The 14,992-nt window shown below is 41.8% G+C and overlaps 1 protein-coding gene across 15 annotated transcripts in view; it reads right to left on the bottom strand.

Annotated features, from left to right (window-relative positions):
• SLC16A12 (solute carrier family 16 member 12) overlaps positions 1–14,992 on the bottom strand; it is a 37,784-nt gene that overhangs the window by 6,007 nt on the left and 16,785 nt on the right. For 6 of the 15 annotated variants that reach the window (XM_065843939.2, XM_065843940.2, XM_071811931.1 and 3 more), the window contains 4 exons: positions 6,627–6,832; positions 4,450–4,553; positions 3,049–3,192; positions 76–667 (listed from right to left, as the gene is read on the bottom strand). In XM_065843939.2, the coding sequence (XP_065700011.1) occupies positions 76–667; positions 3,049–3,192; positions 4,450–4,553; positions 6,627–6,727 (941 nt within the window). In that variant the 5' untranslated portion in view covers positions 6,728–6,832. The other 9 variants (XM_071811933.1, XM_071811932.1, XM_071811934.1 and 6 more) reach the window with 9 other exon arrangements.

Genomic DNA, 14,992 nt, shown 5'->3' with positions numbered 1-14,992 from the left:
TTCATGTGTTACACCTCATTTGCACGCAGCCTCCCAGCAGTTAAAGTTTATGCTTGCTTAGCAGTAAGCCATTACCTTCTGTCTGTTAGCCATCCAAAGGTGACATTACCAATGATGTCTATGACACCAAGTATGGACATGAGGAAGGCAGCCTGGTGATGACTCACTCCAACACTCAGAGCATAAGGCACTAGGTAGACAAAGAGAGGGCTACAGCCATATGCCATAAATAAAATGGACACTGCCAGCACCATAAAACCTGGCATCAGTAAAAAGTCATATTCCTTCCAGGAACAGTAGCATAAACATTCACGAGACCATGCTTTGATTAAAGGTGAACAGATAGACACTTGTTTTAAGTCTCCTTTCTGTGCTCTGGGGACATAATCCTGTTCGAGAAACTCAGGAGTGGTTTTATGGTCTTCCTTAAGAGCAATAGGTCGCATCAAGGCACCACAGACGCAGAGGTTTAAAACAAAACCTCCCAAGATGAGTAAAGCTCCACGCCAGGAGAACTGCTCGATTAAGAGCTGGACCACGGGGGCCAGGATGAAGGTACCAATTCCACTTCCTGACATGGCTATTCCATACGCCAGCGCTTTTCTTTTGTTGAAATATTTGCCCACCATCGCGATGGCTGGAGAATAACAGAGTGCAAACCCAAGTCCTAGAAGAGAAAGCACAGTGCAGATGGCTTAATACTAAGCACAACACATGGAACAAACTAAATTAAACCACAAAACCCACTTTCATTAGCACAAATGAATAGGAAGCTTTTTCTGATGCTGTATCACGCAGCCCAGTCACAGTGTGAAGAGAAAGCAGGATGACTCCATTCTTCCATGGTCAGGATCACTGACTTGACAAATCTAACAGGTCATCATTAATCCATGATAACAAGGCTCAGAAAGAAGTGATGGGCTTCACTTAATAAAAAGAACAAGGACGATCAATAAACACCAGAGAAATGGTGTGTCAGTTCTCCTGAATGCAAGATGAGGTCTTGCCCCAGGGTCTGCACAGATGCTGGCACTGGACACATTGTCCTGATGAGGCACCACTTTGCGTTCCAGTCTGTTGCAACCCTGAACATTAATTTTCAGGTCTCTGAAACACATTACAAAGAGTCTGTCTCTGTTACTAATATTCTACAATAAACCTTTTTTAGTCAGCTAAACAAACTCCACACAACAGCTGCTTGGCATCCTGACCATTTAAAATCCATGCCTACAGGTAAAGAGCAGGGGAAAATCCTTAGAAAATAAAGCTATGTCCAAAAGATTGTGATCTCTGCTGCAGAACCAGAGAGCAGATTTTAATCACCAAATGCTTGCCCTAACAGTAAAACATATATTTCTGAATCAGCTGCAGAAATTAATTCCTGACTAGGGTTTTGAAGTGTGTTCTGCATCGAGGTTAAAACAGTCCCCAGTGCCTTTGGCAGAACTTGCCAATAGGAGATAATCACACGGTGCCGTAACCAGCTTGCCACATCCTCTTCAAAGGCCGCACTGTGCCAGGCGAGCACAGAGCCTGCTGGGACGGGATAAGCGGATTAGAGGGATGTGGGATGGTGGGTGCCTGTTCTGGCACCTCTCAAGGAGGCGGAGGAAGGAGCAGGGCAGAGAGCTGGGGTTGGACCTGTGTGGGCAGCAGAGCCAGAGGAACAGCCCTGAGCTAGATATCATCACTCGAGAGCTGTGAAAACGATCCTCTGTTTGGTGCACATCCCATTTATTTTTCAGTGAGTTGGCAGTAAGAAACAGGTTCCAAAAAAGGCAATAAATGTCCTGTGAAAAGTGGAGATGAAAAGTTTGGGGCTGAAGACATTTTCATATCTCTTAGAAGGAATTCTGTTACTTATTGCCTCCTTTCTCACCTCACCTCTGCTTCACTCTTCACAGTTTCAAGTCCTGCAGCTTTTATGGTTATAGACCTTCACCAGTTATGCTCCCACCTCCAGCCTTTACCAACAGTTCACCTTTCCATTAATCAGTCCCCACAGACTAGAAGTTCACTGCTTGTAGAATTGGCTCTTTACAACTCCATGTACAAAGTGCAACCGCTTTTCCACTTCAGTATTCACAGCGGTTCTTGCTAAGGAAGCCTCGGTGGCATTAGCGTGGTATGTGACACAGTCCCACAAGTTACAAGAAGCCTTTTTATCTGTTATGAACACGTTTGTCAAAGATTAACATTGTAATACAGGAGCGACACGCACTACAATAAGGATTTACTTTTTTTTTTTAAACAAATAAGCTGTTGGCAGCATGTGAACTGCAGTAATTCCACCAACTTGTTACTAAACAACAGGGGACCAAGTGCAAGGGCTTATATCACCGTGGCTACCACGTCAGTTTTAATAAGGGAGGAATGTCAGTGTAACCATGGGCACCTCTCGAGTTTCTCTGTGCACACCAAACACAAGGAGATAGGACAGAGAAAAGATATTTGTTACTACCATACCTGAATTCAGATGTAGGAGCTGCTACCTCAAAACTACCAATCAACAATTTGTTTGCTTTTCAGATGGAATGGAATGCATGCAAAAATAAGGTGCACAGTTGAGGTACCAGCTTTTCATCCAGCACTCCTCTGCCCACTTACTCTTATGTTTTGATTTAGACTTTTTGTTTTGACACACAAATATTTTGGGGCAGTCTAGAACTCCTACTCTAAAAAAACTCCTCCCAAATCAGAGTCAAAAAAAGGAAACCTTCTTGTGTATCACCAGCAACAGCAGTCCTTCCTGACCTCCCATAATTTCTGAACTCTAACGATAGCCCTCTCTCTAACAGAAGTTAAAGAGTTGCTTTTGCAGCATGTGGCATTTGGGCTGTATGAGACTCGCTGAGCGCTGGAGCCCTCAAAGGGCCAGCCAAAGCCTCTCTTTTACAATGACAGAAACAGGTCTGAGTATCTATATGTAATGGTGTGCTGGCAATATGACGTGGAGAAGAGATCATCCCTCTTGAGAGGAAGTACCATAATTTTTAACATTCCCATGTTGCTTTCCTGGCAGGAACAAAGGGGCTGAATGCCTCCTACCTGTAAGGACTCCTAATGATAAGTAGAGATGTTCCAGGCTGGTGGCGAATGAACTCAAAATTAGTCCAGCAGATGCAAGCAGCCCTCCTAGCATGATGCCAACTTGGCAGGATACATGATTACTGATTAAACTCCCAAGCGGTGCTTCAAAGAAATAAATAAAGCTGGTAGTTAATGGCAGGTCCTCACACACAGTTAATTGCAATGGTCATGAAGGAAAAGAAAGCAGTAGGCAAGCAGGAGAAAACAGTGATCACAGCTACACAGAGCGGTCTTCCAACATCCCTCTTCTATCACAATGGTGTAAGCTCCAAAAAACTTTTAAAAATTGTTTTCCTGAAAGTCAGGATAAAACTGAAATTTACAGTACCTTTCTCAGCAGCCATTTTAGTAGATCAAAGTCATTAGGGAACACAGCTACTCTGCAGTTTTGGGGGTCAAGAGAGGCCACAGTGACAGCTCACACTGTTCATTACTCCATGCTTACAACACTGAGACCTTCCGCCACCTCGAACTTGCACTTCAGCCCTCAGTAACTTCAGGCATCCTTCCTCACTCCTCCCTGGCCTTATGGGTTCTGCATCAGACACAAACAGGAGAAGTCTCGCATCTTTTGGACCATCTCTGGGACTGCTACGTCTCCTGTACTTCTCCAATGTTGATGGCTCCCAGATCACCCTGCCTCCACCATGGGATGTCATCACCAGTTCTCTCCCTCTCTGTTACCTGCAATGCCAGGGCAAGGTTATCCTTATTTTTCTTTTTCCCCTAAGATATAAGCTGGCTGACATAGGAGAATTGCAATGTCTCATTCCAGCTGCATCCCTGTGTCCTCATAGCAATTCTCATGGATTAACCCTCTTCCAAAGGATTAGGGCATGGATTTTCACCTCACGGTACAGTTTTAAAGTAAACTCATGAGAAATTCTGTACAAGTACTGCATCAATGCATGCCATTTTTTAGCAACACTGAATTTTCTTTTAAAGAAAAAGACTATTTGTATACATACAAGTTTGGTAAAAAGAGGATAACTGTGACTTGATCCAAAGGCAAGATGTACATCCTGTGGTAAGTCTCATATATGATTCCAATCAAAAAGCAAAAGAAACAAGTGCTCAGTTAGTAGCTCTCAAACACAACTTGTCCAACTAGACCTCAACTAAATTACATTTCTGAAAACTTAAACCATTTGACAAATCAAAGTTCTGTTTCTTTGCAATAGTATGAAGATACTCCCTTCCTGCACAACTATGCTGAGGGAAGCAGCTTGGATATACCATACCCCAGAGAATTCACGGTACCTATCTTTCCCAGCTAACTCCAGCAACTTGTGAACATGGTAAAACCAGATGGAGCTCAAGAAAAAGCAGCCATGTTCATCTTCAAAGGATAATACACACCACAGAGCATCGTAGCACAGTCGACAATGGAGTGGATCCAAGCTGTTCTGGCATAATCCTGCCCAAAGTATGCCTGGAACTCCACAAAAAAAATGGAGATGCACCTAGGAAAGAAAACATGAGCACCATTCTGTTGAACACGGGATATTTGCCTCACAGAAAACACCAGTCTCACTCCTCAGGTACAAGGAGTATCCACTTCAAGGTCCTCTCCAGCTCCCAGGAAAATCTAATCTGTGGCTTGACTAAATCCCAATGAGATGTAGAAATTTTTAGGCAGTTTCTAAGGGATATTGGAAATTGAGGGTTACCTTAATGCACAAGGGACAAGACATGAAATGATGTTTGCAAGTTGAATAATTCCAGCAGTATGCTCTGTAAAGAACCTAGGCTAGGGTGATTCAACCAGAGAAGAATCCTTGCTTTGCACTGGCAATGAATAAATCACAAATTGGTGTCCAACTATTATCCCAACAGGGGGATTAGGAGATTAGCCTGATGCAGAACCTAATTCAGACTCATAACTACTCCAGAGAGATTATGAACATTATAATACCACATTTCTTACTGTGGTATCTGCTGCTAGATTTTTATAATTAATATTATTTTTAACTGAAATGAAATAGAAGTTGTAATTTTCACCAGCAACTTATAGTCCACATCACGGTGTGACTTTCCTGGTACACAAAGCCACAACTCCCCAGTTCTTCACTGATGTGGTTGTTTGATAATGGTGGCATTCACATCTGCACAAACTGGCAGGGCAGGGCCAGCGTATTACCTATAGTGCCAACCCCAACTATAGTTATGTGTTCATAGGTGCACAAGTGCAAAGCAAGTGAAAAGCAACTCCTCATGAACAAAGAATCAAAACACAGCAGGAGCCCATCAAACTTCCAACAGTTTATTAAAATGTTTCTATGAGAGGTTATTTTGCTTTGCTTAACGAGTGTTACTGTTCTACCTGTCTCTGCAGGGGAATGGATTAAAAGGCTGCATAGTTTCATTCTGGTTTCTGGATCAGCAAGAGATCCCTTTTCTTTTTTCCTCCTGCAAATTAATGAACAACCACTTTCTTCAGCTTATTTTCTTGTACACACTTCATTCTTGTATATACTCTAGATATGTGCCAGCCATTAGATGATTTCTTTGAGATAACACATTTCACACATGAAAAAGGAATTAAATCCACTAGAAAATCTCTACTGTTATTATGGAATTGGTACATTTGCATGCATAGACTAACACCATATCAATGTTTCTATGCCTCTTTTAATGCTCTTGACTCAAAGAGCCTAGATTTCAGATCCCTCAAATCTGGCAGCTTTATTTTAAAAGAAATATAAAATTTAGGTAGAACACACTGTACTTACACTATACTAACTGTTCAACAAGACACTGTCTCACTGTTCCTCACTTACCAGGGTGATTTTATTTCTCTGCTTAATATAGTTCAAATGTCCATGTTTGCACACACCAGGCTCCTCTGCTTCCAGTTGACATCAAAGTCACCCAACAGCAGCTGTGGAAATCATTTCACTCCAGATGCATACATTATGTTTATGCAAGGCAGCAGTCTGTTCCTGTTCTATTTTTGAGAAAATACTTTCTGCATATTTCAGATACGAGAGGGGCCTCCTCTCTAGGGCATAGAATAGACCTCAGTAAGAATGGTACCTGAAATGCTTGCAGTAGGAGCAGGGGTGGTATTTACAGGTTTCTCAGGTAGACTTGGGAGCAAAGCAAATCCACTGGGACTGGCAAAAATGTGCACAGCTGTGGGGCCAAAGGGACATGGCAGACGTGAGGAAACTCTACATGATTCTTTTCTCCCTGACTAAACCACCGTAGCCTGATGTAACACTGCTTGTCTGAGGCTTTGATTCTGTGAAGAATCAAGGAGAGGGTGTTGAGAGACAGAGCAGCTGTCAAAGGACACGAGACTATAAACAGAGGGCTCATAATCCCTCAGCCGTCCCCCCTCCAGCCTTAGAGATTTCAGGAAGCCTTTAAAAATTTAGCAACAGAGAGGGTTGTAGTTAGCCAGAATAATCTCTGCAACTGTGGGATATCAGGGGAGATCCCAAATCCTCTTCCTAAGGAAAAAAAAAAAAAAAAATTTAAAAAGTGAAGTAACACTGCAAACAGGTCCGAAAGACAAGAAGCAGCCCCTTTACCTCGTCACAGCCCTGGTACAGATAGTGACAAGAAAGCAGCCAGCAACAATCATCCACCCCCAGCCTCCATCAGGGGGCTCGGCGTGCCGGGGCAAGGCCATGGTGCGGGCTGGGGCGATTCCTCCCTCCTTCTCGCCTCAGTGGCAGAGGCCAAATCTGTCTGGCTCGCAGAGCCTGGGCTGTCTGGTACATGGGTCACCAGCCATCTGAAGAGAGAGAGAGAAAAAAAACAGGCAGAGAAGGAATCAGTGGACATCACATGTGCTGTAACCTGCATGGCTGGGCTAGGACATACTGCTTCAGCTTTATTGCATAAAAGTGAGGGTTTGTTTCAAATGCAGCCAATGACAATTTGTTGGAAGCCAGAATGCCATCAGAATTTGGCCCCATGTCTGGTATCATTTATTTCAGGGTAATTTGGCTGGCAATTACATCTTAGCACATGATACCCTTTTCCCCCACAAATGTCACAGTACATACATGTAAGTCACACACTTTACTGGTGCTAGTCACTGAAGCTCATTTACATTCAGTGGTCTCCCCTCGCTAACACCAGTCCCTGATCGGAATTATATTTTCAGCTGCAGTCTTGACTCAAAGTAGCAACTCTTCCGTGTACACAATTTAGTGTAAAATTTTCGTCTGAGGGAACATGGTTTTCACCTCTGTATGAAAAGGGAATATTCACTGTGAAATCAGAGCAGATCTGATGATGAAATTACCTCATTGTTCTCACAAGTCAAAACTTAGATGAAGTCTGTAATCAGGTGGAACATGGTGACTTCATATTCTGAGCATGGACAATTCATTGAAGGTTAGAACCAGCCTGTCCCCCTCTTCAATCCACTCAAATCAAAGGAGTGCCTGCATCCAGCCCATGACGTGTTGTTCTAAATGCACACTGAGTGCTGCAGGGCACTGCAGGAGACCAAATGACACTGAGTGACTGAATCTTGTGTCTTGGAGTAGTTTTGCTGATGGTGTGGGCGTCACCAGCAGCATGGGACCAACAGCCTTTAGTCCCTTCTGCGCCAGTGACTGCACAGCAGGGCTAGTCCGAGGGACCTGAGACACCCCGCTTCGCTCAGGACAGGGACATGCGGTGCTGGCTCTCAGACCATGCTTTTGCCATCACCAGCAGGCAGCTAGCCTCTGGGTGAATCAAAGATTCATAAGACATAAGCAAACTCTCTGGGATGACTTTCAGTTTTGTTTGGAGAGAAACCTCAAAAAACTTCTTTGTCACCTAATATGCTGAATATGCAACATCCCACTGTCAAGAACCACAGACTTCCCAGGAAACATTACCTGCTACAGCATGTAAGAAGTAAGTAATTGCAGAGCTACTCAAAAGCACAACTCAAGAAAGCAGCTACATGGCTGCATTCCAAAAGCCAGTGGCTGTGCTGTTGTGTGAAGCACCTGAACCACCACGGGAAGTGAATAGCAAAGAGAACCACAAAACATGTGCCTGTCAATGCTTTTGAGCAGGGATTTAAGGCAAACATGTTTGAAAGAGTATCCTTGAAAAACACCAGTGAATAAAAATATCCACAAAAGATGCCAAAACTTTATTATACCACCATCTAATTTTACAAGCTAAAAAAGCTAACATTAAATATCAGTTCCAGGTCTCCATATGTTCCTCAATTACCACTTATTGGTGTTTCTGTGCTAGTCAACCTGTTAGCTATCACACATTTTACTTTAGGCCAGAAATGCTCTATACTATTTAGAAATAAAAATTACTGTCCTATTTTCTCTCCTTGTATAATAGGCTTTCCTAATATTTATCTATAAGTAAATACACTTATAAAGCTTTCTAATGATTCAGAGCCCAAAGCAATACCCACAATAAGTAATAGAACATGTATTAATACTGTCTTTATTGCTCTCTTCTCCTCCATTGTCATGAACATCTGTCAAATTAGAAGTTAAATTGTATTATAGGGTCTTTGCAAAGTCTGAGTTATTCTATGTGTTTATACAGTGTCTAGTACAATGGGGATCTTCACTGCAGCATGAAGTACTATTACAATATAACCCACACTAATGAACTAGAAGAGAGCTCAAATATGATAAAAATAAAATCTCTCATGACCTGCTTTTCTTGTCAATTCCATGGCTCTGTGGAGAAATACACAGTGCTCCACTCTGCCTGATTACGGAAATGCTTCACTCTGTATAAATAGGCCACGTGTCAAATGGGACATCTGACATAGCTACAGTTGGGACTGCACAAAAACTCACAAGTATCAAGCAGGAATTCGTGTCTGGGGTTACAAGATAAGCAGCGACCAAGCCTGGTATCTCATGCATAAAGGCTCCTAAGTGAGTTTAAAGGGTTGTACCTGGGTGCAGTCTTTATATGCTCATTCCTACAGCTGATTAGAAAAAACACACAAAGCACATGAGATGCAAATGGATTTAGAATTTCAAACCTCATCTGTGAGGTATTCAATTGCCAGGGCTTGCGTACATAAAAGATCAATGAAAACTCTGGAATGGAGACCAGGACAGTTTGCCTTTTCTGACACAACTTTCTAATACACAGCAAAAAATGCCGGTGCAGCTGGCAGAGCTTTCTGAGCAGCTTCTGCAGGTACCCACATGATCCCAAGGACATTACTGGCCTCTTCACAAGCCTTGTGACATTTTGCTTGAAGGGTAAAGTTCAGTTTTTGACCTTACCTATTTGCTTCAGGGCAAATACACAGCAGTGCCATGTGTACCTGCACCCTCCTTCCCTTTCCACTATGTTCTGAAACAAATTCTCTGATGCAAACACAGACAAATTGAGGAAAAAAAAAAAGTATGTAGGCAAATATAGCATTATTCACAAAATCTATGAGGGAGGCTGAAAATGCCTGCAGTTAAGAGATAGAGGATGGGCACGTGATACAGGAGGCCCATCCATGGACTTGTGCTGCTTATTTGTGAGCACACCATACATCTCATGTGTTGAATCCAGCCAGACAACAGACAGTTTTGCAGGATTTATGTTACATTTTGAGTAAGCTGACATGAACTAATGATTGATTTTTTATTTTTAACTAATATTAATTAAACAATTGTCATATTTAATATGTGCAAATATTGGCTCAACCAGTTTTCTGATGGCTAAGACAGTGGTTACATGATTCTTCTTGCTCAATCAGTGAATGATCAGATCATCAAGCAGTACAATTTAATGCAAACCACTACCACATTCCTGTCTAATTAGATAGAAATCAAAATGCAATGCTTTTGTGGATATCTGTGTCTAACCTAGCCAGAAAAAAAAAAGCTGACATCAAATCTAGCAGAAAGCCAGAATGGCACAAAAAAATTCTACCCCCATTTGGCAATAAAATTATATAATCCTGTCAAATTAATGTCACCAAGCAGAGCAAATGCCAGTGCTTTGCACCATGTGGGCACCACACTTTGCCTCTAACACAAAGGGCCTCAAAAGTGGATTTATTTTATTATTGCAAGTATAATATGTTGTGTTCAAATGCCTCGATAGCCCATAAGAACCCATGACAGTCACCTGAATTAACGGGGCATGGATAAAGTTCAAATTATTTTGCTCAAGGATTTCCTGCCAATCATAAGTAATGTTGTTTGGTTGAGTTTGCATAAGCATGATATGTTACAGAGATATCCTGAACAATTCAGATGTACCCCTACAGCATTTTTGCAGTGTCTTGGCAAGGCAAGGGTTCTTTCTTTGGATCTGAGGAGTATTTTTCACTGCCCCTTCTGAAGTGATGAAGTTCAACTTCTTCTTCAAGTTCTGATTATTCAGGGTGGAGGAGGCAGTTACAGGAATGCAAGGAGGGATAACGATAAGCCTTCAATAAGCAGAAATATACACAAAATCTTTCAGAGGCGTCAACAATTTCCACATACAGAGCCCTAACTAATTTTAATGCATGTACAGCAATAGCTGGGTCCTAGGACCTCAGCCTTGATCCCTGGTCCAACCTTGCAGGCAAGCTTCAGATTTGGTCTAAGACCCTAGTTAGCACTTTGGCTGTATGTCAACATACTTGGGAAGAATTTGATGACATATCAGGCTCAGCAAACATAGATTAGGTATTTTGGTTACATGATCACTTGCTGTTATTTTCACAGAACACTGCCTCCCAACATACACATGAACAGTAAATATTTAAGGAGGTTACAAGCAACTAAAACCAACTACATTATAAAAAATGCCTGACCAACAGAGAAATAGGCTGCCCAACCTCTCCATAGTAGGATCACTACAAATGTCATCTCCTTGACTTCACACTCGCTTCAGAGAGTACTATGCCTGTCATAGCCACTGAACTAAGAGGTAAATTAAATCATTACCTTTCTTGTTGCTGCACCTGTTTAATAAACAGTTATTATGGCATCCTGACAATTTTATTCTGAAGTGAGAAAACTTCATTTATTTACACCCTGGTGCTGTATGCTAATTATCCGGATCATGGATAGTACAGATTGTGGACTCTGCAAATGAAGTTGAACAGGGGGAAAACATGTACTTTGTCTGAGCAGCCATGTTCTCCCCTTCCCAGTTCTGCCTTGGTTTGCTCTCATGTTGCATATTTTTCTTAACCTTTCTGGTACAGAATAAGACTTATTGCATATCTGCTCCCCCTTTAGTGCTGTAATGCCTGATCCCCACTGGCAGTGCTGGTTGCTACTATAACATCTCAGATGTGAATAAAAGTTCCTGCTGGTTGAGGCAGCTGAAGGAAAGCTGGGTTAAAAGAAAAGCTCATGAAAGAGCTCTGCTAGATAATTTTTACTGAAGCATTAAGTAAATGTGTTTTGCCATGAGTTCAAAGATGATATAAACGAGGTGAACATGGCAACAAATTCTGCTGATCCCTAAGAAAGCCTCAGTTACCCAGTGTGCCCTGACGGTTCACTAAACAGTGACTCTTCCTCAAGTTAATACATTAGGTTTTATTTGGCAGGATAAATAATCTATTAATTGCTTCAGCACATGTTTCTGAGAATCCCGAAAAGAAAACAACTGCTCCTGAAAGCATCTCCCCTACTCAGTCTGCTTGGTCAGCAGAAAGAAGTGGATGAGGTTACTAAAAAGGCACTACTACAACCTTGTACCTCATCACGAGGTCCCTTTTGCTGGGGAAAGGAGCACAGAAATCCACGGCAGCCTAGCAACTGGCCAGCACAGCAATGGGAGCCACTCACCTTTAAAAACACAGCACACAACCAGCAGAGCACTTGCTGCCATCCCTTCTGCCACCATTAAGATTTTCTTCTTCAAACAAATTGATTCAATAATGGTATCACAACAGTGTGAAGATGAGAAGCATTTGCGTGGCAAAAAACAGAGGAATGGCAAGTACAGTCCCACCAGCCTGCCCACGGACCAGGAGGTTGCTTTCTTCCTACCTTGTTCAGCTGCTCCATTTACTGTGGTGATGTACCCGGGCATCTCTAGAAATGTTTCCTCACCTGCCAGACAGTTTGAGTGCTTTTTGAAAATACTCCATTTGTAGAAGGATATGGCTTCAGCCAGAAGAACAGGCACAAGGTCAGGTTAGTATCACAGCTGTCCTGCCATGGGAGCACACAGCCCCTAGACCATACAGGGGGTCTCACCCCACTGCTTTCTGCTTCTTCACATTGTCCTGGCTACACAAAATTAAAACAGATGTCTTTACAATTTTTTCAGAACTGTATGAAAGGATTTTTTACAGTTTATCCCAAAGGAGTTGGCCCAAATACGTATACCAGCATAAGCAAGCACAGAACCCAACACTTATTTTTACCCTATCGGTAATACAGAGATGTACATGAGATAAGAATTTCTTCTCTGGTTAAAGATGTCTTTGTCCAGCTTCTAAATAAAACCAAAGTGTATGCTTTCTTAAGAAGACTGGCAGGTTGTTCCACTGAAATTTTCCTTGTGCAAGCCAGTGAGCCCGAGGTATAGCCGTATAAGCAGGATACACGTTTAGCTTCTCAGATCTCCATAAGTTCAGTGCCTCTCCAGCACTGTTACAAATTGCTAAAAACAAAAACCATTTAACTGAAAGTTAATGTAGGGAATTGTACCAGAACCAAAGTAAATAGTAGTAATAATAATAGTAATAATAATATTTTTAAAACAAACAAAAAACAACCTGACTTTTAGCTGCTGTCACAGCACTAACATAAGACAGGTTGTAGACACTTTTCCCAGTTTTTTATGTATAATACACCTGTGTGAATCTGAATAGCTTACTCTGCAAATCTTTAAACTCTTGCATTTTTAAGGAGCGGTTTTCCTATGATACAAGATAAGAGAAACATTAAAAATGTATTTGTATTTTAGTAGTACTTTGGGACTTCTAAACTGAGAGCAGTTGTCATGGTACTAGACATCATACATATATCTAATAAAACTTGCTCACCATCCAAAAGGTGTCAAGACAGAGAAGATGAATCCTGTCAGAGCCCAGCTTATTAACACCCATAGCTATGCTGAGCAGCAAATGTTCTTCATTTGCTTCGGTTTGTGTGTAAGAGAGAGGGAGATGGCTGTTGAAGGGAGCATAGACGTGGGAACAGGAGAAGCAACATGGAAACCAAAGCGATGTTAAACAGCTGGTAGCAAAGGGAGATGCCTGAGGGGGGCACAGGTCAGTGGGGTGGCACAAAAGAGGAGCAGGAGTTGAGAAAACTCCCTTTAACCAAAAGCAAAAATACTCAGTGAAGAGCATGAAAAAGAGGGTAAAAAGTAAAGGTTGTAGAACAGCACAACGTCCATTAGTTTCTCCCCCATTGAGAAGCATGTTGCTGGGAAAGGAGGAGCTGTGCTGGCTCCTGCAACAATCGCTCTGCAACACTGGATCCTTAATTTGTCAAATTTGCCAGAAATTGCTAAACCTAATGGCATGGTTAGAGCCCTAGCAGAAATAGTTACCGTCTGCTGAGTTGGTAGCACTCAGATGAAAAATGCATTATGAACTCCTCTTTTCTCTGGAAACCGTTGTATAAGGCTAACAGAAGAACAGCAGCCTGACAGAAGGGCTCTACAGCAAGAGGTCAAGCACATTTTAACAGAAACCTTTTGACCCTCTAACATAGTTTCTGGCTAGGTTAGTCCTTAAATAATCCAAGATAACTGTAGAGGTTAAAAAAATACAAATAAATATATTTGTAGGAAAACCCCTTTGCACAGAAACTTGACTTTAGCCTACTTAACACCACCTGGGAATAAATTTTTTTGATCAACATTCTGAAAGGTTTTTAAACTAGTAAGCACAGTGCTCACCATTTCACTTTTCACTGTGATGAAAGGGCTCAAGTACTTTCCTTGAGCACACGGCTGTTACTGACATTTAAGCTGAGCCCATCAGTGTGTGTACCCTTAGCAAGGTTCTGGTCATGTGTGTTCCATCAAACACGTATTTCTCCCTGACAGGAGAATGCTGCTAATGACTGATAGCCAACAGCTATGCTGCTGGGGGCAGGGCATAGTACCATCACTCTCTCCATTTTAACATCTTTCTTTCCCCTTCCTGCTAATAAGGGAAAATAGTCAAAAGTTGTTACAAAAAGTATCAAGAAGCCTTGCAGGGAGGAAACAAACGGTCTCTGCTGACCAGTAACTGCAATTATACAACAAGATTTCTAAGACAATGTTTTGGAATTTTTGATGTTGGGGGGTTGTTGATGGCATATTGATATATATTGAGAGCATAAGATAATGTCAGAATTGTCTGATGCTTGTTGTTTCTCTAGTATCCCTACATTCAAAAATATTTCTACATGTTCCTAATATTTCTAATATTTATTTCTAATAATTATTTTTAACACATGGTAATTAGGCAACAGTTGTGGAAGGTTTGTTGTTTGTTTACAGAACTACTTATATGTTTATTGATTTATTGTGATTATCTGCCATTTTTTAGATTTATGACATATTATTCATGATGATTAAGCATTTTGTTAAGCAGTTCTTGTTTACAGTTAAATTTCAGTATCATAGAATCATTTCAGTTGGAAGAGAGCCTCAGGATCATCAAGTCTGACCATAACCTAACCTAACTCTAGCACTAAACCATGTCCCTAAGAACCTCGTCTAAACACCTTTTAAACACCTCCAGGGATGGTGACTAAACCACTTCCCTGGGCAGCCTGTTCCAATGCCTGACAACCCTTTCCATAAATAATTTTTTCCTAGTATCCAATCTAAACCTTCCCCAACCCTCCACTTGAGGCCATTTGCTCTTGCTCTACCGCTTGCTGCTTGGGAGAAGAGACCAGCACCCTCCATGCTACAACCTGCTTTCAGGTAGCTGTAGACAGCGATAAGGTCTCCCCTCAGCCTCCTTTTCTCAAGGCTAAACAGCCACAGTTCCCTCGATTTT

This window comes from Patagioenas fasciata, chromosome 8, assembly GCF_037038585.1.
Source record: "Patagioenas fasciata isolate bPatFas1 chromosome 8, bPatFas1.hap1, whole genome shotgun sequence".
Taxonomy (NCBI): domain Eukaryota; kingdom Metazoa; phylum Chordata; class Aves; order Columbiformes; family Columbidae; genus Patagioenas; species Patagioenas fasciata.
Note: the sequence above shows the minus strand (reverse complement) of the source record. Positions and strands in the feature narration are given on the sequence as shown.